We start from the raw sequence: 25091 nt of genomic DNA, 5'->3' as shown, positions 1-25091 counted from the left end.
GGATAGATAGAAAGTTGTAGCAAAGAATTAGAAATATAAAGCAAGTGCCAATCACTAGGGAATTGCTGATGATAAACGATAAGCATAACAGATTCAGAGAAACCTGGGAAAACTCGTGTGAATTGATAGAGTTAAGTGTGCAGAATAATTTATGCAATGACTACAATATAAAGGAAAGCATGTTGAAAGACTGAAGACCTGTGATCAGTGCAATAACCAATCATGACTTCACAAGACTGATGATAAAAAATTCTTACATCTTGGCAGAAATGTGATAGGCTAGGGCAGCAAAATGAAATATATATTTTAAAACACAGCCAGTGTGTTGACTTGTTTTGCTTGACTATACTCATTACTAGATAGGATTTCTGTTTGGGAAAAGGAGTTGACAGGTATTGATAGTGATGCCAAAAATTTTTTTTAAAAAAAGAGCATCAATTAAAAAAAATAACACAGAAAAGAAGGAAGTTTGGAAGGAGACACAGACAAAATTGCTATTATTCTGTTAAATTTACTATATACTTAAAAAAAGAAACCTGTCCCTAATAGGAGTTCACAATCATACACAATTTTCTTGACCTCTGAAATATTCATATTTGTTGATTTGTGTTGTTTATAATTTCTAAAAAAAACTTTTAGAAAGTAGAAAGTGGCTTGCCTAATGTTACAGTAGTCTTCAAATCTTTAGTATGACTCTTTGATCCATGGAGGAGAGTCCCAGAGCTGTCAGTGAGACAGAGGAAACAGACCCTAGAGGAGGCAGAATATTTCTCTCCAGGGAGTCAAGATGCAGTGTGACTCTGGGAGGGAATATGAGAAGAGAGCAGAAAGACATTTGCCTATTCCCCACCCCCATGCACACAACTAGAGCACATTTCCATCTGTCTGCTGGATGACTCCATCTGGATGCTCTTCAACTTACCATCTCAGACCCAACATATTCACCACCAGACTTTTCTTCACTTCCAAACCTGCCTCTTTTCCTATTATTTCTGTTTCTCTAAATGCAACACCATCTTCTCAGTCCTGAAGTTCTGATGTTATCTTAGATTCCTGCTTCTCCCTAACCTCCTAATATTTAATGAATCACCATTTTTTTTCTCCAAAATAGCTCTTGCAGCAGTCTCTTTCTTTCTACTTCCACAAGCCTAGTCTAGCTCTTCATTACTTTTCACCTGAAATCTTATTCAGTCTCAGAACTGTAAGGGACATCAGAAGTCATCCAATCTAACTCTCAACTAAAGCATAAATGAATCCCCTCTACAATATTTCTGCCAAGTACTGACTTTCTATGTGAAGACTTCAGTGTTGGAAGCTCACTATTTGACAGGACAGTACATTTCAGTTTGAGAGAATTTAACTTTTGTCAAATTTTCATTCCATTTTGCCTATTTCCATGTACTGGACTATTGGAATAATAACATCCTACCCATTCTGTTTTCCTTTAATCTTTTCTTGTTCTGGCTCTATTATGAGTCTGCCAGGATAATTTTCCTAGTACAGAGGACTGAGAAAGTCACTTTCTTGCTAAAAAACTTTTGGATTTTCCATTATCTCTTTATCCTGGAATTTAACACCCTCCATAATCTCTTTTCTAGTCTTTCTTACATTATTACCTTTAATTTACATAATTTACATTATCACTTTATAATCCACTGCTTGCCAGTCCCTGGCTTTATTGTGCTCTCTTTTGTCTCCAACTCTTTGCTCATTCTACCCAATGTACTTAACTGCTCTTGCTCCTCTTTCTTGTTATTCCTCTAAATCTCTTTCACTTCAAGGTTAGGTCAACATTCTATAGGGATTGAGGAAGAGGAGGATACTGGGAAATTTCTTTCTCGCTATGGACATCCAAGTATAGCATTTGTTTGTAGGAGGCATAGCCAAGGTGGTGCTAAACCTATAAAATCCTCTCTTTTCTTCTACTCTCCTTATTGAAATGTTTCCATTTTAATTTTTTTCAAAACAGATGCTTCCTCTCCCATGGCATCTTCCTGATTTGTTCTGCTAGAAATGATTGATTCTTCCTTCCTTGACTCTCATAGAATTTTATTTAAACTTTTTCTATGCACTTATAATGATCTGATTGTTATTATAATCATTATGTCTTATCTCCCTTTACTAGCTCTTTGAGGACAGGGAATATTTCTAACTCTCATGTTGGTATCTTTAGCATCCAGTATAATACTTTCCTTATACAGAACAGGTAACAAATAAATATTCAGTGAAAATTAGAAAGTAGAATAGGAAAAAAAAAAAAAAAAGATTCATTAGTTGAAGAAATGGAGTCAAAATTGGGTCAGGAATGGAAGCCAGAGGTACCTCTAGAAAAACTAAATATATGGATGAAAACCCAATCATTCAGCTATTTCTACTTACATAAAAATTTCTAGTTGCTTCCAAACAGGTATCTATATTGGTCCAAATATTTTCATAATATTTTTGTAAATATTTTTACAAATATTTAGACTATTTGTAATAGTCTATTACAGACTATTTTTGTAAACATAACCTACTACTAGAATTGTCTTTAACTTGGGTATTAATAAGGTTAGACCACAATCTAATATTATGATAATATGATTATCATAATATTATAATATTGATGAGGTTAGTGGCAGTCAGAGAGTTGTTAAAATCCCCTTTTGGTCAGTGCAAGTTCTTTGTGAAGGAATTCATGAACCCGAAATATTAATTGGCAAAAATAGAAGTTTATTGTTGAATAGGAAGCCAGTTTTGCTAAGAGACTGACTTCTATAGTGGCAAAGTCCTAATAGGGAAATGGAGGCCGGCACTGAGAAGAGAATGCCTTCTCCACAGGCAGGGTCCTAGAAGCAGAGCAAGCTGTGTTAGACCTTCTGCAAAGAAATGAGTAAAAGGAAACCTATTTTATCTTGGGGGGGGGGGAAGGGAGGAGGAAGAGAGGGGCTGAGCTGTGGCAGCTTGAGCTGATCAGACCAGCATTTCTCAATTGAATGAGATTTTAGAATTTCCTGAATAAGGAAGTGACTTTTCCAAAAGATCAATGGGAGTTGATTTGCCCTTGAATAGTGTTGCTTCTCTCATCCTGGGAGGATGGGCCCTCTCTCTAGACTCCTTGGAGCCTGGGAGAGCCTGATCTCTTCTTCAAAGGGGACATAGTTTCAGAGTGATAATTTTAAAGGTAACACGTTTTATTTCCCCTTCAATATTATTAAATGTAATATTTAATATAATATAATATTATAATGATATTGTTATATTCTATATTAATATAAAATATTATAATATTATTACGATATTCTAATATTAGAATAACCTAATATTAACCAGTTCCCGATTCTATGTTGTGGTAGTGATATGGAAAAAACACTGGACCTGGAGTCCAAAGACTTAGCTTCTATCTGACTGACATTATTTACTAGTGATGGGCTCTTGGGCAAATCAAATTTCTTCCCTCTTTGGGTCTCAGTTTTGTCATCTATGAAGTGGGAGTATTATCTAGATCTAAGCAAGTTGTGAAAAGCAAAAGAGATAATGACCACAAGGTGCTTTACAAAGCTTAGAGCTTTCAAATGGAAGTTATTTTATCAACACGGTCCCTATTGCACAATTTTCTCCATCCAAGATATCTTTTCAGTACTTTGCCATTATTGTATGAGGGAAAAGGTGTTAGCACAATGTGTCTGGTGGGGGGAAGGGAATTTCCATAATGATGCTAATCTATGCACAGTGACCTTTGTTTCTATTTGACTGTGCAGATGCAGGGATTAATCATTGTCACTTGGAAAGGCCGCTGTGGCTTCTCACAGTCTGCTGCCTCCTCTCTGCCCCATGAAAGATCTTTTGCTGCCTTCTTGTTAGCAGGGAAAACAGGCTTGTTTTCTTGAGCAATAGCAATTAGTGTAGCTTATCTGTAGGGGTGCTTTTCTGGAAAAAAAAAAATCTATGCGATGCTGTTCCAGATATTGTATTTTGTGCTTTTAAATAGGCTAGGTCTCATATGTGTAGCATCCACTAAATTGTAAACTCAATGAGGACAGGATTTGAGTTTATTAATTCAGTGGTAGCAGAGCTGGGACTGGAGGCAAAAGACCTCCAAGTTCAAATCTTGGCTCTTGGGCAAATAGAAACCAACTTTGTGAGCCTCAATTCCTTTATTGATAACAATGAGGTGACCTTTAAAATTCTTTTCTTTTTTGAAAACTATTTCTTATGTTCTCCAATGACTAGCATTGGATAATAAGTGCCTTATTAAAAAAATTAGTTAAAGATAATTGAGAGAGAGCAAGGAAGAGCAGTGAGATCAAGTAATGATCTCCTCATGTTTAAAAACCCAGAGGAAGGGGTCTAGGAATACACAAGCTGTTGCCCCCAGCTCTATCAGTGACTGGCAGGAAAGCAGCTGTAAGAGCAAACAGCTGAGTTGGCCCCTGGGCACAGACAGCAATCTCAGGACCCAGGCACTGCAGCAAAATGCACATTTTTGTTCTGTGAAGACAGTTGACTTTAAAATAAATGAGAAGAATCTGCCTGGGGTAATTGTACAATTATCCTTTCCACATGAAGGGCTTGGAGACCTGCCTCTACCCCCTCCCCCAACTACAAGATCCTGAAAAAAAAAATGTCCCTCCCTTTGTATCAGAAAATAAATCTGAATTTTTTTTCTTTTTCTTTTTCTTTTATGGGGTGTTTATAGCATCTTATTGTAAGACTTGAGGTAAGTATTTGGTCATTGAATCTGTGTCATATGCTTGCCTTTATATGTTGTCTGCAGCCTCCACAGAAATCCCCCCAAAAAATTCCCCTTTAATTTCTTACACCAACCTGTGATGAGGAAAATTTCAGTGTGGAAGGGATAACTGAATTGCGTCAAGGTTAGTCTGGGCAATTCATCCAGTTCCCTTCCCATTCTAATATGTCTGAATCTTTCAAACACTGAATATGGCAAATTCAATAAATGTCTTAGAAAGGACAGCTCAGTTTTTTCTAAGCTTCAGTTTCCCTATCTGTAAAATAGGAATAATAATAATACACTAAGAGGCACTATGGAATGATGGATAGAGACCCTGGATAGGGGCAGCAAGGTGGCACAGGGGGGAAAGTGCTAAGCCCATAGTCAAGAACAGACAAGTTCAAATTTGGCCTCAGACACTTATTAGCTGTATGACTCTGAGCAAGTCAGCTATTTTGTTTGTTTTAGTTTTCTCAACTATAAAATGGTGATGATTTTATCTTCAACCATCCAGGGTTGTCATGAGTCTCAAATGAGATGATATTCATAAAACATTTAACACAGTCCTTGAACATCATAATGAAGAGGGGACCCTGAAACTCTGAAAATGCTTGAAGGGGAAAATCTTCAACTTTGCCTCAGTGAGGGACCTTGCCCCAAGAGACAAAACGGTATCATCCTTGTTATCTAGGTGGGGTTGGCTTAGTCCTGAAACTCACTGAATTCAATTCAAATTCTAGCTTAAGTTGAAACCCAGCAAGGAGCCAAATTGGGACTCCACCCACTGGCCCCCTTAAGCTAAAGCTCCCATTATAAAAGAGCCAAAATAAAACCCTCTCTTTGCAGAGGTTCCAAACATGCCAGCTCCATGCTTGGCATCCCAATGAGCCTCTATCCACTGGAATATACTCTTTCCAGTGCCATTCTCTCTTTACCCTCACCTATTTCCCTAACCAGACTTTGCCTCTCTGTCAGGATTTCTAACCTTATTTCCAATTCCCATAATAAATCCTTTTATCAATCTAGGTTTTCGGGTCTGTAAATTCTTTTACAGAGAACCTCTGTACCACCAGAAGGGAGTCCCCAAAACTCCTTGCGCCGTATCCCAAGGAGGTGCAGGAGAGCCAAACCTCTTCATTTGGTTCCCTGAACCCCAAACCTGCCACTAGACCTTATCATTTAACTCCCCTACCACCAGAAACCCTAATTTCATTTTGGTTCCCTAAATCTAAATCTCATCAATGAATTCTTAATAAATGCTTGTTTCCTTCCTCAGAGTCAGAATGACCATGTGCCACTTCTGATACCAAGTAATTTCTTTTAGTCAAAAGACTTAATCTCTCAGTGCTCTAAACAATTCTCTATGACTAAAAGGTGTGAAAAAGATAGCAACCTGTGTGGCAGAGGGGATTTTCTCAGATAAGATTTCCCTATTCTAATCAGATCATTGGTCTAATCCTTATATCCTATAAAGGGAAGATTTATTTTCAAAGAATCAGAAAACAAAATATGCCCATAATTATAACTTAGGGATGACTCCCTTTGAAGACCACTTTTTTTATGTATTTATATATTATCTAATGTATCTATGTATGTATATATTATATTTATATATTAATTGAATATGTTTAAATTTAAATATAAATTAAATATTCATATATGTATACATGTATAAATATATTATCTAATGGATTCATGTAATATTGTACATTGTAATTACATGTGTTCATGTAGGTAGGGATTTGTTTCTTGTTTAAACTTTGTATCACCTAACACATTGCTGCTATGTATTTAGTAGCCATTTAGTTATCAAGCATTTATTAAGTGCTTACTATATGACAATTGGATAGCTAGTGGATAAAGTACCAGGCCTGGAGTCAGAAAGACTAAATCTTCCTGAATTCAAATGTGGTCTCAGATGCAAGTCACTTAACCTTGTTTACCTCAGTTTCATTATCTATAAAATGAGCTGGAGAAGGAAATGCAAGCCATTCTAGTATTTTTTGCAAAAAAAAAAAAAAAAAAACAAACAAAAAACAAATGGGGACACAAAGAGTTAGACATGACTAAAAAATGACTGAATAATGAGAAATATGCCAGTCATGTACTGAGCATTGAGGTTGTAAAGAAAGATATAAACCAGACACAACCCACAAGGAGAATACATTCTAATGAGAGAGGCAACATGTAAATAATTAGGTACATATAAAATGCAGGCAGAATAGATAAAAGGACTCTGAAAAGGGAAGGGATTAGGCTATGAATTCATTCGATAATGACTAAATATTAATTAAAAGAATAAATATAAGGATGAGGCAGGAGAACAGAAAATAGGTAATTAAATAAGATTGCTATAGCAAAAACTGGTGGGCAAAGACTATCCAAGTTAATACAGCCATGATCCAAGCAGCAACCAAGACTCGAAATCCTAGAAAGATTTCAAAGCCAGAGTCATCAAAGAGGAAGAGTGATCTTGTAGGACCTATATCTTGGAACCCATCAGAAGTCCACCACTGAGACAACATTGTTTTCTTTGCTGCTGACTTTTGTATCTAGGACCAGATAAAGAGCAGGATTTTTGATTGTAGGCAATCTAGGAAGCAGGTACAAACCTTTGACCAGTTTAACACCTGCCTCCTGAGATCAGGACTAGAAGCAGTAGTATAGAGAGCTTTGACCTGGGAGGTGGAGAGTTTGAATCTGAAATATATCACACACATGATGTAGAACCTTGAACAAGTCATATTAACTCTTTGGGTCTCAATTTCCTCATCTGTAAATTTAGGGGTTTGGATTGGTTGACCATTAGGGTTTTATCTAGCCCTAAAATGATGATTGAATTCAAGTGAAGAATCATTTACAAGAAGCTTACCCCATCTCAACAAGGGACAACCAGGTACTCTTAGGACTAAGTTTATTGGAGTCAGCTTACTGGACCTAGACCTCAGCTTCCAGAGGCTGTCAGCTTTGCCCTTTGGGATTCTAGCCACCTCAATGGATGAGGTGTTCTAATATCTGAACAGGGGAAGTCTTTGAACCAAAGATTCAGTGACTACAAATTCTTTGTGCCGTTAGAATTACACAGGTGTTGAGATGTATACTTTGACATGAATGGTTGGAATAACAAGCTTAAGCAGGGAAGACTTAGAGGGATAGTGGTTAATTTCCTTCCTAAGTGACAACTTTGGTGAACTATAACAAACATATAAGCAACAGTAATTCTCCCCAAGACTTAACAGATTGCCTAGTCACGCAGGGGTCCTCAAACTATAGCCACAGGCCAGATGCAGCAGCTGAGGACATTTATCCCCCTCACCCAGGGCTATGAAGTTTCTTTATTTAAAGGTCCACAAAACAAAGTTTTTGTTTTTACTATAGCCCGGCCCTCCAACAGTCTGAGGGACAGTGAACTGGCCCCCTATTTAAAAAGTTTGAGGACCCCTGGCCTAGTGCCTTTAGAGAGCTTAATAAAAATTTATTGACATAGTTTCTGTTATGAAGTCCAGTCCTCTTGTCTATAATCACACACACACACACACACACACACACACACACACAATCTCAACGCAATTCTTCCCACCAAGACGGCTGTCTGAACAGGAAACGACTTCCATCTCCTACATATCTTCTCCAGAAAAACCTAAAGTTCACAGTAGACTGAACAATGATCAAGAAATTGAATGACATTGTCTACCTCGAACTGCACAAAAGTCAGACAGAAATCCAAGGGGGAACCCTCCAGCATAACCTAAGATGGGATATGTAGTCTACAAAATTCAGAGGGTTCTCATGAGAAAGCCCCAAGGTGTTCTGAAAACTCTCTATGTTGAAAGGGTCCCTACCCCTTCCTCTACCTGCCTCTGACAGGAGAGACTCTAGACAAAACACTTAACTTCTTGCTATCCTGGGTAATTCTCTAAGACTTCTAATTGTGAAGCAGATGCCAGTCTGTATCAGTAGACATATTTACCAGGAGTTCCTTCCACCAATGAAATTATTAAAAATATAAACAAATGAATTTATATGGTGCTTTGAGATTTTCAAAAGACTACATGTATTATCTTCCCCATGAGGCTCTGAGTTTTGCCTTTCTTCCTACCTTCATTTCTTTCTTTTTTAACATAAGCATTTATTTATAGCAAAGTCACTTTTAAGCATTTAAAGGACACAGAAAGGGCTAGCATCCTAATTTCCCTTCACAAATGCAATAAGAATTAATCAGCCTTGAGTTCTGCTTAAGTGACCTTTCTTTCCACCTGTCATTTCATCATTTCATCTCAGTTTCTGAAAACTCATATTGCCTATAGAGGGAATCTCTGAGAAAAGCCTGAATGGATCATGATCACTTTTGTAGTTGTTTTGTTGTTTCAATCATGTCTGAGCTTTGTGACCCCATTTGGGGTTTCCTTGGCAAAGATACTGGAGTAGTTTGCCATTTCTTTCTCTAGTTCATTTTACAGATGAAGAACTGAGGCGGAAAACAGGGTGAAGTGACTTGCCCAGAATCACACAGTTAATAAGTGTCTGAGGTCAAATTTGAACTCAGAAAGATGAGTCCTCTTGACTCCAGGTCCAACACTCTATCCATTGTGCCATTTACCTGTCCCATAGTATCACTAGTCTTATGGCAAGTATGACTTCTTCAGTCCCTTGTGCTGATCGCCCTTCTTTTTCATTAGTATTATTACCACTTCCATTGTTTTGCCTTTCTTTTTTATCTCCAGTGCTTAGTATCCCAACAACAATGCTTCCAAGTGGATATTATGGGAATTACTCTCATTTGGCATGGGAGTGGATCAAGGTTTAGAGAGGCTGAGTAGTTTGTCCATGGTCACATAGCTAGTAAGTATAAGAGGTAGGATTAGAACTCTCTGTATCCACCATCAGCAGTTTCTCCACTATGTCACACTCCCTCTTAAAGCCCATTATGGGGGTTGGATATTGATCATTGTGAATATCTATTTTACTTGGTATGATCCTAACCTTAAGTAACCAGGAATAATTTTTGGTACATCCATTTGCATTTACATCACGTGATCCTGGTGGCCCTGCCTGCCCTGTGCAGAAAATCTTTAGCCTTCTATTTCCTCTCTAGTTTTGAAAAGCCTGAAGATTCTGCAGCCCTGGGCCTGCACTGCAGTGAGCTGACTGAAGGGAACAGCTTTCTGCTTGAAAGGAGCAGGACTGTGGAAATATTAATGACCACAGGAGGGCAGGGCCAATTCAAAGGTGACAGATCAGAATGAGAAGCAATTGCTCATATTTTGGTTAGCAACAAGGTGTCATTTGTTTGTGGCTGTATGAAAATGGAAGGAGAAGGCAAACTCCCTAGCACAATGGCAAACAGGAAACCCAGTGCAAGATCAGCAGGCTTTCTACAAACAGAGAACATTGTGTAAGGAGGGAGGCTGACTTAGATGAAAGAGGCAGTAGTTGGTGTGATGTTGCAAATGAGCTCTCAGCAAGTAATCTGTCCCCAGATGAGGATTGTCATCATATTATTGGGTTGGGCTTGTACCTTGACACTTCAATCAACTTATAAGCATTTATTAAATACCTCTTAGGTATTAGTAGCTGGTTATGTAAATAAAATGAATGAAAGAATCCCTATTCTATTTGTCAGGGACAAACAAATATACCTACAAGTATACGTAGAGGAAATATAAAGAGAATAAATACAAAGTAATAAAACAAAAGCTATCGTTGTCTATTAGATAACATGATATAATGACATCCTCATAAAACTATATCTCTTAATAGGAATCTTTGATTCTTGTTAGGATCAGAATTTAAAATGACACAATTAATTAAAACTCCTTTGGATTTCTTATGGCTATTTATGGCTTTTTAAAAATGAAGTTTAAATCAGCACACTGTTTAAAGTATCATAATGATCATAAGTAATACTGGAGATTTCTTCAATAGGATTTTATATAGTATTTTGGGGGCAGCACTAATACTTAGCTAATTGGGGGATCAGGAAAAGTTTCATGTAGAAGATGCTATTTTAATGGCATCATCAAAAAAGTCCTGAGATTATATGAGGCAGAGATGAGGACAGAGTGTACAACAAGCTTAGAGAATGGTTAGTAAAAACTCATGAAGGTAAGCGATGGAGTGGGGTGTGTGTGTGTGTGTGTGTGTGTGTGTGTGTGTGTGTGTGTGTGTGTGTAACAGAAAAGGATCAGTTTGGCCGGATCAAAGAGTATAAGAGAGGTGATAATGTACAAGAAGGATGGAAAAAAATAAATTGGGACCAGATTGTGGAGAGCCTCATGGTGTTCTGGATAGAAACAGGTTCTAGGAGAGAGCTTCACAAGGACCCCAGTCATCAAATGGTATATTTTAATGGCTTAATTCAGTTATATTGTGGGAAAGAGAAAGAGGGGTGTGTATGTTTGTGCATATTCACACATAACACCTTTTCTGGTTTTCCCCCTTCCCTCATATATCACTAATATGCCAGAATGAATGAAGAACTTATTAAGTGCTTATTATATAGGTCAGGCACTGAGCTAAGTGCTAGGGATACAAATTTTAAAAGCCAAGCAGTGTCTGCCCTCAGGGAGCTCACATTCCAAAAGGAAAGGAAAAAAAAAAAACATACAGAAGAATGTGGACAGGGAAGAGAGTTTTTATCTGGGAGAGTCAGGGCAAAGGTAAGTAGAGCCAAAAGGTTAGAACTTCCTTTCTTTATGTCTTTATCTATTTTTCTCTTCTCCTGTCTCTCTGTGTCTTTTCTGTTTCTCTTTAGCTTTCTTTTTCTGTCTCTTTCTTCCTTTCTCCCTCTATCCTTTTATTTCTAGCCTCCTTTTCTCCCTTCCTCTCTTCCTTCATTCTTGTTTTCTTCTTTCCTTCCTTCCTTCTTCTCTCCCTCCCTCCGCAAGTAATGCCTCTATGTTACCACATTAGCACTACCACAAAAAGAAACCAGAATTCAGAGCTGCCAAACCACTTAGGATGACCTTTTTTAGCTTTTATTCTGGAGCAAGGTTTTGCAGACTCATGATTCACTTCTGGCAGTGTCAAGTAGCAGAAGCCTTAGGATCACATCCCAAGCTCATTAAGGTTGAAAGCAGGTGGGGTACTTAGGATACTAAGGTTCAGAGACCTGTATGAAGCTGCAGATGTCCCAAAGGGTCTACTCCAGGGAAAAAGATGAATTTTAGTGCTTTCCTTCTAGGGAAATTTTATACCATTTTAAGAGAGTTCTGGAGATGCTGGCCCCTAGGAGCTCCCCAAGCTACTCGTAATGGTCATCCCATAGACTCCCCAAAGTAAATCTGAATTAGAAGCACAGGAAGATCAGATCTAATGGAAGAAGCAGTCTAATGGCTCTCACAGCTAATCCCAGCTAAGCAGACAACTGGCTCATGACTTTCCACCAGGTGGCAGGGGGATCCAACAGCAGCTACTGCAGACAAGTTAGCACTAATAAATTTCTTCTACCCTTGATGTTTCTTCCTTGTAACTAAGGAAAACGTCATCACGGCAGACAATAAAATGGGAAAATGAGGGGGCATAAAAGAAATGAAGAATATAAAATAGATTTACTAGATTTTTTTGGTTTTTAGATAAGATATTCAGTTGTTCCTCTCCTTTTCTAGCCCCAGACTATGTTGCTTCTAAAGAAATCAACTGGACCACTTGAGAGGAGAGACAGAGACAGAGACAGAGACAGAGAGGAGAGAGATAGAGACAGAGAAAAGAGACACAGAGACAGGGAGAGACACACAGAGAGACAGAGAAATACAGACATAGACAGAGACAGATAAATAGAGACAGAGATAGAGAGACACACAGAGAAAAACGGAGACAGGAGGTGTGATGGGCAGCTTGTCAGAGTAGATACAGTATTGAATGTAATTTGAGTCTGGAATACCCAAGTTTGAATCCCATCTCAGATACCTATTAGCTTTGTGATTTGGGGCAAATCATTAATGCTATTCAACTTCAGTTTCTTCCTTTATAAAATGGGATAATGAGAGCATCTACTTTACAGAAATATGAGGCTTACATGTGGCATGTAAACATGTAAAGTGCTTTGCAATTTTTAAAGTACCATATCAATGATATTATTAAAGCAAGGCACAAAGGAAAAACTATAGAGTGAAACTACTCTGATACCTGATTTTTAACAATAATGTTAGGCTTGTTTAGAAACTCCTAATATAGAATCATAGATCTAAAGCTGGAAGGAAGCTCAGAACCTTATCTCCTCTATCCTCCCTCATTTTTCAGATGAGGAAACTGAAGATCAGGAAGAGGAAATAATTTGCCCAAAGCCATATGGGAGTAAGAATCAGAAGTAGAATCTTTGACATGAAAGAAGTAATATCCAGTACTTCTAACACCAAAGTCAGTGATCTTTTTACTGTACCATAACATTGCCATATCCATTCACATCTCATTGCCTTCTAAGTATTTGAAAGCGAGGATGACATACTTATCTTGACTTTGACTACCCCCATCCAGCCCACGTTCACCTAAAAGAGATCTTTGAAAATAGACTAAGTTAACTTTCTGTTATTAACAGAACCTTTATAATTCAGAACTAATCTATTCATTAGAAAAAAACAATATTCTCACAATAATCCTAGAATCTGTCATAGAAATTGAACTGAAGAAAATTTGATTTTTTTTCTCCAGCCCTTGGTGAGCTAAAGAGCAAATTATTTGCATTTTCTGTGAAAGATGATGTGAGGTACCAGAGAATTTAAATATATTATCTCATTGGGTCTTTACTCGGATCCTGTGAGGTACTACTTTATCATTAACCACATTTTGCAGATAAGGAAGTTGACACTAAAAAGCATTAGATGACTTGTTCATGTTCATATAAGTATTAAATGCTGGATTTGAGATTCAAACTCAGTTCTTCCCTGACTCCAAGCCCAAATATTCATCCCAAGCTACCATGTTGCTATGGAGACAGTAACTAAAGAAAGGGTATTTGCATATGACCTGGCTTGACTGAAAGTAATACAGAAAAATATATACACAAGACATTTTTCAATTTTTTTTCTTCTCTCAAAAAAGTCTTCTATTTGCTTGTGGCTAAATGGCAGGCCTTCTCTTGTCATTACTGTCTCTTGGTACCATTTTCCTTTCAGATGGCTAAGGGATCAAGCAGATGTCACTCCTCCTTTCTTTCTGGCTCAGTGCCATAGTTTTATGGATTTTCTTTCCCTCCTCCACCCCCACCCCTATACTATGACCTCATGCCAAGTAAGCCAATTCAGTGTGGGCCCTAGCAGATATACTAATTTATAATTTAATTCTATTCTTCTGACATGAATACTTGTATATTGCTGCCTTTAGCTGTACTCTCCATTTATAGAAGTCATTTGGAGTTAATAATTTCTCTGAAAATCCATTCACTTATATATTCTTTTTAAATACTCCTCTTCTGTAACAAACTGGTGAAAAGTTATATCTTTTTTGTTTAGTGAGATTTAGCCTAAGATCTAGAAAGAGGAATCACCAGAGTGCCAAATCATTTCTCAGAGCAAAGATCAAGCCATACTGCACAAATGTATGTGGGATTGTCAAAGTTATAATTACTTGAATCCAGAATGCAAATTGCATTTAGAATAAATATCCATATTGGGGGAAATGTCTCTTTAGAAGGGTGTCATTTACAATCTAAAGTTTTTAAGATAAAAATGTCGATATTTTTATTAAGATGCTTTCTGAAAGAAAAACTATGTAAATAAAACCTATATAAATAAAGATTTAATTTAAGCTATGGTAGCCTTTGGCTGATTTCTTATGGATTCTTTGGAAAAGCTACCTCAGGATTAAGATACTCTGTTGATCAACTTAAAATCTTAATTCATAAGTTCCTCAAAAGATTCAGTAGTTCAAAATAAGACAATTATTCAAATCATAAAGCAAATAGAGTGACAAGAGAATATTCCATCTATATAAACATGGATTATAGTCTCTCCCACAGGATACACTTTTGCCAGTGGGAGGGAACATGTATACAAAAAATGTGTACAATCATGTAATATGCAGAGAAGTCATAGACATGGAGAATGTGTGAAAAGCAATGTGCCAAGAACTGCCATGTTAAAGGTGCACATGCCCAGGGAAATTCATGACTCCAATAATACAGAGTTGCCAATATCTTATCATCATCTCTTTATGATGATCTCTGGTGGGTGTCACATCCATGTTGTCCACTAAGCCTCATCTTGCTTCTATAAATTTCTACTACTCCTTTGATTGCTACCTTTTTGCCTTGATCTTTTCAAGATCATGTGTTTTCCTGTCTTCCAAAGTGCAATACCTGGAAAGCTTCTCTCTGAAAAGACCTGCTGGTAGCATTTTGTTTTTTAACAAAGGCTATGAACTATCACATACAGTTAAGGGACACAGATCAAAAAGCCAGTCAGCAAAGACCTCAGGTTAAGTTTAAGTATATTCTTTGTACTTTCTAATTCTGGGACTGAATCAAAATCACAGGTAACTATCCAAATTGAGGTTACAAATTTCCTTTAACTTGTCTAACCTTTTGTGGGGATTCATTGTCCCCCAAACTCTGTTTAGAGGCCTCAGAGAAAGAAACCACACAGGAACTATATGGAGCCTAGGACTACAAAGTCCTTTTATCCTCAAAACCTTTGTTCATTAGCATACTAATGAAGTTGAATGAACAGAAACTAAACAAAGAAGAGAAAAATCATTATCCTCTACCTTTTCGGCTCATGTTACTGCCTTTAGCATGTCTATCTGTTAGCAGTAGCAGCAACAACAACTGATCTCGATTTTATATTGTATTTCAAACAATCCAATATCTTGCTTCTACATAGATATTCTTTTAGTCAACCATGTTCATGGAATATTTTTAGAGCATTTGCTTCAATAGATTACAACAGGCTATGAATTATCTCAGACTTTTCTTTGCCAGAATTCTCAATAGAAGTAGAAACTATGACATGACCATCCAGAAATAAGAAATTAAGAATTCCAAATATAATAAATGTTAGATATAAGAAATGGGTAATTAGCAATTAAGTTTTATGAAAATGATACCAAGAAACTAATGAATGCACCTAGACTTATCAGAAACCATTAGAATCATAATACAGATTTTAAGAGTATTACCTTTTTTAACATAGAAAGTCTTTTTGTTTGTTTTTGAGTTAATTCATTCTAAATTGAGAGATCATATGAGAACTAAAAAGTTAGGAAATCTCTTGCCTTTCTTTTGAGTTTTGTAATTAAACAGTAAGAGGAAGGTGAAGATTAATTATAGAGTGCAATATTTTAATTTCCATTTTGATCTGACTCCTTATTCTCTCTCTCTTTCCATTGCCATGACTCTAGTCCAGACTTTGGTTTACTTACATCTATATTGTTAAATAAATAATAATAATGACAATGATGATAAAAATAATAGCAGTTCATATTCATGAGTCAATAAAATAGAACTTCTTGGGGGGGTAAAGATTTCTTCTTTTTTTGTCTTTGTATCTACAGTGCCTAGCACAGTACCAGATATATATTAGGTACTTATTAAATGTTTGTTGGTTGATGATATATCCACCAATCCATTCTCAGGGACTATATCCTTCCCTTAGAGTCTATAAAGCACCTTTCTAACAACAACCTTGTGGAGTACATCATACAAGTATTATTGTCCTATTTATAGATGAAGAAACTGAGACCCAGGAATTGTGCCTTGCCCCCAGTAATACATGGAATTAGGCAGAGCCTGGAACCAGACCAGATCCCAGTGATTTTTTTCAAACCTACCATTTATGACACAAGAATATTATTATCCTCTGATGATATAACATATTGCATGCCAGTCACCTCCTCCATTGTCTGCCTTTAACAAAAATATCAGTCACATTTAAATCTAAAATTGGTAAATCTTTTTATGTATTTATATATGCATATACTTATACATGTACATATAAATATACGAGTTATATCACAATGCATATTGTTAAAGAAAAATATTTAGTATCCCTAAGTTTGTAGTTCTGGTTACATAAAGTCACATGAATGCTTTTTGTTTAGAGAATTGTTATCCTTTTAAAAGGGTGTGGTAAAAGGATTCTTCCAGTCCCTACCATTAACCTGTTGGACCAGACATAATTCATCTCCCAGTGACTTCACAAGAAAAACTCCATCATTTGTTTTGGTAAATGCAATACTCAAATCAGAGTTCAATTTTCTAATGTACCTACCCCTGCTTTAAAATGTATAACGTGTCCCTTCTAAAAATGAAAACTACGTCAATCGGCGAGCTGAGAAGACGATACATCAGGGTTTTATCAGATACTAAGCTTGGTAGAAAATAACAACCACATTGAGTTTTCCTAACCAAAATCAGCAAATTCTTAACCAAATCAGCAATTCTAAACCTGGACCAGTGCTAAGTCAAATCTGCTTTGCTTACAAATAAACCTGAGCATAAAGCAGCTTCCAGATCAAATGGAGCTGAATGAGAGCTAGAAAGGCTATCTATATGACAGTAACCTAGACAACATAGCCATTTGAATATGAAGACTCCTGCTACTTTCATAAGAACATTTCTATATGAGTGAACAGCAGTGTATCATAAAAAAGAGCATTAGGTTTGGGGTCAAATACTCTGCATTTGAATCCTGTTTCTGCTACTTGCTACCTCTGTGATTTTGGAAACTTATTTAACTTCTCTGAACCTCAGTTTCTTCATCTGTAAAGTGAAGAGATTGGACTGAGATAACCTGTAAGCGACAGTTCTGAACCTGGGGTCCATAAACTTGTATTTTTTAAAATATTTTAAAAACTTTCAATGTAACTGGTAATTTTATGTTTGTTTGTTTTTTGGAGAATGGATCCATAGATTTCATGTTCCAGTTAAAAGGGTCTGCATACTGTTTTCCATATGTAATATTGCATCTTCTTTCTCTAAGCCTTCTCACAGACTGGAATGTATTCCTTCCTTATTTCTACCACATAAAATCCCTTGCTTCCTTCAGTGACCAACTCAAGAGCCACAACCTACAGGAAACACATTAATGCCATAGTTGCTTGTATCTCTGCCCCTATCTCAAGAAATTATAGACCTTTTAATTTTATTTATTATGCTTCCCCTTCTCCTCCCTGCAAAGCTATAAACTTCTTAAGGAAAGGGATTATTTCCTACTTGACTTTTTATCTTCATATTGAGCCCCATGATATAGTCAATAGAAAGAAAGCCTTGGAGCGGAGAAAACCTAGGTTAAAGTCTCATCTATGACACATACTGACTGTTACCCTGGGCAAGTGATTTAACCTGTCACTGCTTATGCAAATCTAAGGCTGTAAGTTGCAGAGTAATGCTGATTTGCATTGGTAAAGGGAATTTCTTCATACAAGGAGGTCCCTCTACAGTGAAATCACAAGTCTTACCCCCATCTCCACTATCTGGCACATAATAGGTGCTTAATAAATATCTGTTTATTAGATATTGTTTATTAGAATTGTTTATTAGAATTAAATTATACATCCTCCCAATAACCCTAAGAAGTACGTAGTGGTGTTATTGTTTACTCATGCCCAATTGTATATGACTCCATGGACTTTTGTCTGTGGGGTTTTCATGGCAAAGAGATACAAGAATGGCTTTCTGTTATTGTTTGCTTGCATTTTTGTTTTCCTTCTCAGGTTTTTTTACTTTCTTTCTAGATCCAATCTTTCTTGAGCAGCAAGATAACTGTATAAATATGTATACATATATTGTATTTAACATATACTTTAACATATTTAATATGTATTGGACTACCTACCATCTAGGGAAGGAGGGGAAAAGTTGGAACAGAGGGTTTTGCAAGGGTCAGTGTTGAAATTACCCATGCATATATTTTGTAAATAAAAAGCTATAATAATAATAATAATAAGATACAAGAGTGGTTTGCCATTTCCTTCTCCAATGTGTCCCTATTTTAAAGATGAGGAATTAAGGCAAATAGGAGTTAAGTGAATTGTCACTTAACAAGCTTCTGAGGCTGGATTTGAATTCAGATCTTCTGACTTCTCAGCCCAGCACTCTATGCACTGAGACATTTAGCTGTCCCAAAGAGGTAAATAAGCAATGTATGATTATCCCTATTTCACAGATGAGTATTTAGTAGTATGTATTATGTATTCAGTAGGATATTCAGGATGATATAGGAAAAGGACTGGAGTCAAGAGACCAGCCAAGAGACTACTATAATAATCTTGACTCTAATCACCTCATATAAGGAATGTTAAAATAATAATAATAGCTAACAATTATATGGGATTTTAAAGTTTGCAAAGAACTTTACAAATATTATCTTATTTGATCCTCACATGGATGCTATTAATATTCCCATTTTATGAGGCAACTGAGACAGGAATTGAATTCAGGTCTTCCAAGCTCCAGGTACAGCACTTGATCTGATGTACCATCAAGTTGTTAAATTATTACCTGTAGAGTACGATGATGGTTCTTGATACATATAATTTTTAAACAACATGCTTTCTTTTAATAACAATAGCAGAATTTATCATTTACAAAAACATGTAAACAGAAAATAACAAGGTTATAAAGATGGGGGTTTCCCAATAAGGACTCTTTTCTAAGTACTTTCATGCTTACGTGGTGTGGAAAAATAACTATCTATACTTATATTCCCAGTATGAAGGAGCTTGATGATAAATTTCTCTCTTCCTGACTTTAATAGGATCGTGAAGATGTCCAGTCCCAATCTGAACATTATGACCTTGATGGGCAGTGGTCTGACGTATGCAAGTGCATATCTCTTTGGGGTTTCAGACCAAGATATTTTTTTGGGACCCTCCATGACAACACTCATTCAGGTAGGTGAGAAAGAGAATAAAAAAGTAAAACTGCCTATTTTGAGTCTCATATATTACCTTCAAACATGTCTCTGTTAGGCCTATTTGATTCATGACAGGCATTCACAGGGGTCACATTTCTGGCAGGAAACTTTATGATTGAAAGCATCATATGTGTCCATTTCAAATTAATCAGACTTTTTTTCTCTCCTCTTTTTGTTATTTTTCATTTCTTCCTTCTCTTCCCAGAAAGATATCCCTTGTATTGAATAAAAAAAAAAATAATTTAAAAATCAATTTAGAAAAATTAACCAATACATCAACTGATTCTGATAGTATAGATGATATTCCAATCCCATAGCCTTCTACTTCTGGAAAAAAGTGAAGGAAGTACACTTTATCCTTTCCTCTTCAGTTCAAACTTTGTTCATAGTATTTTAATTCTTTTATTTAAAAAAAATTATTTATTTAAAACTAAATACATTAGAGAAGGAAATGGCAAACTACTTCAGTGACTTTGCTAAGAAATCCCTATGGACAGCATTGGTGTGCTATGGTCTATGGGGTCATGAAGATTTGTACATGATTGAAAAAGTACTGCTCACTTTTATACATTTATATAGCACCATATATATGTATATATACACACATATACATATATACCTTATATAACACCTCCTCCACGTTTATTTCTCCCCAACTTGCACTCATAAGTTGGGCCCATGGGGAATAAGTATATCAGGTTCAAGGTACCTGGGAAACTCACACTCCTAATACTATAATTCATGAGTTCACACCAGTGAACTCACATCAGCATTCACCTTTAACAGTCAGCCAGATGATAATTAGTTTAAAACAAAGATATATAATGAAATGATAGGGCATAAATAATAAAAAGAAAACATCTCTTGCCTTTAAACCTGAGATTCACTCTGCTACAATTATAAACCTCAATGAGAAGAATAAGTACAAACATAGAATTAACAAGTAGAAAGGCAGATAAATAGGGGACATTTATAATCAAGATAACTCATATGAGATATAAGCATTATAAGACCCCAATGTCTTTTCTCTTTTATTGATGTTTTTATGCTGTACTCTCTAGATTTTCCAGTAATAGGCCACAAAAGAATCTGACTCCCCAAAATTTGGTTTAAAAATATTAGTAGAATACTTAGGAAGCAGTCAAGAACTTTGACAGGAAGGGGGGCATTCAGATTTTAGTGATATTCATTATTACTAGTATAAAACATAAGGATTCTATATAATGTTCTTTAATGACATTTGGCTAAGAAATAGACTATAAGAAACTTTTCATTATGCACAAAGTGAACATTGATTTAGTAAAGAAAAAAATGGAGCATGAGTCAAATTTAATTACTACAAAATTGAGTGTAAATGGATCTAATTCCCCTATAAAGAAAAACTAATGACAGGCTGAATTAAAGAAAAGAATCCAACAATGTGTTGTCAAAAGCAAATACAACTAATACAAACATATGTACACAGATTTAAATCAAAAAGTTTTAACTAATATTTATCATGCTATAACCAGTTAAGAAAAATCTGGGTTTGTGGTAGTAATATTTGACCAAGTTAAATCAGAAAACATAAAGACATAAAAAGGAAGTTATATCCTGATTAAATTCACAATTCATAACAAGAGCATGTTGATTTTACTTGCATATATATGTACACTCAATTACATAGAAGTTAGTTTTATAAAATTTCTATGAAGAAATAGAAAATTAACAATAGATTTCAAAATTCTGTAATCAAGATATTATTAAATCAGAAAAATAAGGGGGAAAAGGTTCAAAGAATCATAGATTTAGAACTTGAGAGCAAATTAGAGACCATTGAGTTTATCCCTTCACCTCATTTTTCAGATGAAGAAACTGAAAAAGACAGTTTAAGTGACTGGCCCAGGACCATATAGCTAGTAAATTTTGGAGATTAGATTTAAATGCAGTCTTCTCCAAGTTCAGTGCTCTATTTACTATATCTTGTTGTTTCTCAGGCAATCTTGAAAATAATTGAAGAAATTAGATTTAATTGCTATATGACAATAACTTTAGAAAAAATCAGGATATTTTCTTTTTCTCAAGTACATGTACAATATTCACAAAAATTGAACAAGTCATAGATCTTACAGAATTCCTAGTTAAATTTAAGAAAGCAAAAATTCTAATTACTACACTTTATGGAATAATTCAATAAATCTAGAAATAAAGAATGATAATATGACAAAGATATATATGCTTATTTGATTTTTTTAAATTAATTTTAAAAATTATCATAAAAATAATGATTTATTAAATAGTGCCTAGGTTGGAAAAATTATAAAAAACATAAGAGATTAACCCAAAGAACACACTATACCTAAATTTATCTGATAAATCCAGAGCAATATTCAGAGACAAGTTTATAATACCAGTGTCTAGATAAGAAAAAGAAAAGGCAATGAAACAAAAAATAGAAACAACACCATAAATATGATCCATGAAAGAAAAGGGGGGGAAAGCTATAATTAAAAAAAAAGAAAAAAAAGGAAGAAAGAAAAGGGAAAAATTTCAAAAAATAAATTAATCAAATGAATAAAAAAAATGTGACTTATTAGCAGAATTTTAAAAATTCAGTAATCAAATATATAATGAATCTATGATCTCAACAATGGAGAAATTTTCTTCCATGATACATATTATAACTCATTTATGCCTAGTTCACAACTCTTGTCCATGATCTTCCATAAATTTACCATAGTCTTATAGAATTGAATAAGATTGAATCCTTCTCTTTGAAATTATCACAATCAGTCTAAATATCATTTCTCCATCTATTTCCCATTTTCAGCATCAATAATTTATTTAAATAGATTAGATTGGAAGGTTTTTTTTTTTCTTTTAATTGCATACCATGTCTAAATTTTTCTTTTTTCTTTTTTCTAGATTTATACTAATGGTAAACATTGCTTTAAGACGTATGTGGTGTGACTATATATAGAATTCAGGGATGATTCCCACATCAGTAATGAGTCATTTCCTGCTTGTTAACATATAATCAGTTTCATCTTTGTATTACTACTTGTGCTCAATTTATTTCTTAAAGTATTCACTATAAAGTTTCTATATAGATTAAATTTTTGGTATCTTTCATTCCTTCCTCTGAACCCTGTTTTCTAGCATTTTTTCTACTGTTGCCTATTCCTACATAACATTAAATTCACCAACTATTGAATATAATGATTTAATTTGGAGGATCTTTTTTAGTTTTTGTAGAATTTCTCTGCCTCTTCATCCTCTGTGACAGATGTTGTTCTGTAATCTACTGCCATTTTCATATTAATAATTTTGCTAATAGTTATCATAATATAACTTTGTCAATACCTATCTTGAATATTGTAATATAAGAGACCCAAATGCCCCATGAAATGTTGACTTTGGACATATGATAAAAGTAAAGCTGCCAACTCTTTATTGGTCTCCTGATATCATCTTTCAACTTGGGTAACTTATTTCTGTCTCCTGATTTAGTTATAGTAAGAATGCTAGGACTTATGTGATGGTTTCAAATCCTCCAAAAGCACATCTCTCAGTAAATAAGGATTTCGTAGTTAAAGTATCAACAGCTAAGCTAAAGTTTAAAAATCTTAAAATCATGATTCTTAACACTTTTAGGTTTTTTTTAAAACAATGATGTTGACAATTAGAAAATGTAATCAAAAAGGAAATAAAAACTTAATGAAGCAAAATTAGAAATAATAAAAGGAAGACAAAATCAACATAAATTAAGAATAATAATCTCAATCTATTAAATTGAATAATTTAAAAGAAATTTCTGAATACCCACAAATATATAAAGTGCAAAATACTATAAAATAGGACATATTGTGTTATGTATACACACACACACACACACACACATACACACATATATACATATATATATATATATATATACACTCATATGTAAAACCTAAATAATACAGTCTCAGAAGGAAAAAATCAAGAGTATCAATCATTAAATTGGTAATATGTAAAAAGGTACCTTAAAAGAAAATGAGGTATAGTGAAAACATCACTGAAATATGGAATCTTAAGCTATCTACATGACCTTGAACATAATTCACTTAAACTAGACCTTAGAGTATCCTTATCCTTATCTACTAAATGAGGGAATTGGGCTAGAAAATCCCCAAGTATACTATTGTCCTATATCTTATGATCCTAAGTATTCTTTATACTACATATATTTCTATGTATAAAGTCTGTTCAATTCTTTCTGTGAATTAAAAAAAGAGAGGTGAAGTTTTTGATCCCCTAGTTTACCAAATATGAGACAGAAAATCAGAACTACAAGCTAATTTAATATTTTATGTATAAGAATATTAAATAAACTATTGGCAAGTATAATAGAGCAATGTGACAAAAACATTTTTATTACAACCAAGAAAGCTTAATACTTAGGAATGCAAGGATAATTGAATATTGGAAAAACAATGAGAATTATAAATCCTATCAACAATAAAAATCATTAAAATTATCTGATATTAATTTGTAGCTTATATCTCAACCCCATTCCCTCAGGACCATCTTGCTATATCTTCCCCTCAGGGTTCTCAGAAAGTGCCCTTAGGTGTTTAAGGTGTGTCTTCTCTTTTTGCTATCTGCTTTAGTCCCTCCCCAAGCTGTGTTACTCCCACTGTTAGGAGACCTATGCTAAAGCAGCCCAATCCCATTATTTTGTCTTTCTGCAAAGGAACATTTACTTCAAAGATTTAGCCAAAACAAATATACAATCTTCCCCACATACATCTCTAGAGTTTATTCTCTCCAACAGCACCTCAGTCTTTTGTGGGATGAGGGTAGGAATAATCTACATAACATTGATTCCACCAAATTCACATCCAAATGCAGCATCTCTTTCTAATGAGTCTTCAACTCAGCTTCCTCTGGATGCTCACCTGAAGGTCCAGCTGAAGATCATTTCTTGATACCTGAGTCTTGAATGCTGTGCTAGCAGAGAAAACTGGTTTTTGGATTTTTGCAACTCAATCTCCTAAATTTTGGAAACTCCCAAGATCAGAGACTCTACTCCTTTCAATAGTCATTTGAAGCATAGGAGTAACCAAGGTCTCTGAGAAATAAATGAAGCAGAGAAATAGTAGTTGAAATTAACAGCTTTTTTGAATGTCTCCACAGCCAATAAAAGCGCCTCCTCTTCAGCACACAGTTAGCCAACTGGAACTAGAGAATGTCTATGAACCTCCACAGTCTGTCTCTCTAACACACTTCCTATTCAAATCACGATTCTTCAAGAGGCAGCTCTCTAGCATTCTCCACATGGAATTGCCATCTGAGGCACTCTGGGAATGCACCAAATCTCCATTATAAATAGACATAGAAGGAGCCTTCAATCAAATACAATATCTATTTATGGTCAGAAAAGTGCAGAACTAGAGAGACTTTTCTTTTAGAAGTAGTATATGCTAAAAACTCAACATTATATATGATAAGAAATATGAGAAATATTTTCCCTAAAAACAAGTATGAAAAAGGATTGTCTCTTTGTT

At 35.2% G+C, this 25091-nt stretch overlaps 1 protein-coding gene across 2 annotated transcripts in view; it reads left to right on the top strand.

Annotated features, from left to right (window-relative positions):
* Nucleotides 1-25091, top strand: part of GPR156 (G protein-coupled receptor 156) — an 81944-nt gene that overhangs the window by 21287 nt on the left and 35566 nt on the right. For both annotated transcript variants that reach the window (XM_051985359.1, XM_051985358.1), the window contains exon 3: nt 19405-19540. In XM_051985359.1, coding sequence (XP_051841319.1) covers nt 19405-19540 — 136 coding nt within the window. The remainder of the gene's footprint in view (nt 1-19404; nt 19541-25091) is intronic.

Source organism: Antechinus flavipes, chromosome 3 (genome assembly GCF_016432865.1).
Source record: "Antechinus flavipes isolate AdamAnt ecotype Samford, QLD, Australia chromosome 3, AdamAnt_v2, whole genome shotgun sequence".
NCBI classification, from domain to species: domain Eukaryota; kingdom Metazoa; phylum Chordata; class Mammalia; order Dasyuromorphia; family Dasyuridae; genus Antechinus; species Antechinus flavipes.
Note: the sequence above shows the minus strand (reverse complement) of the source record. Positions and strands in the feature narration are given on the sequence as shown.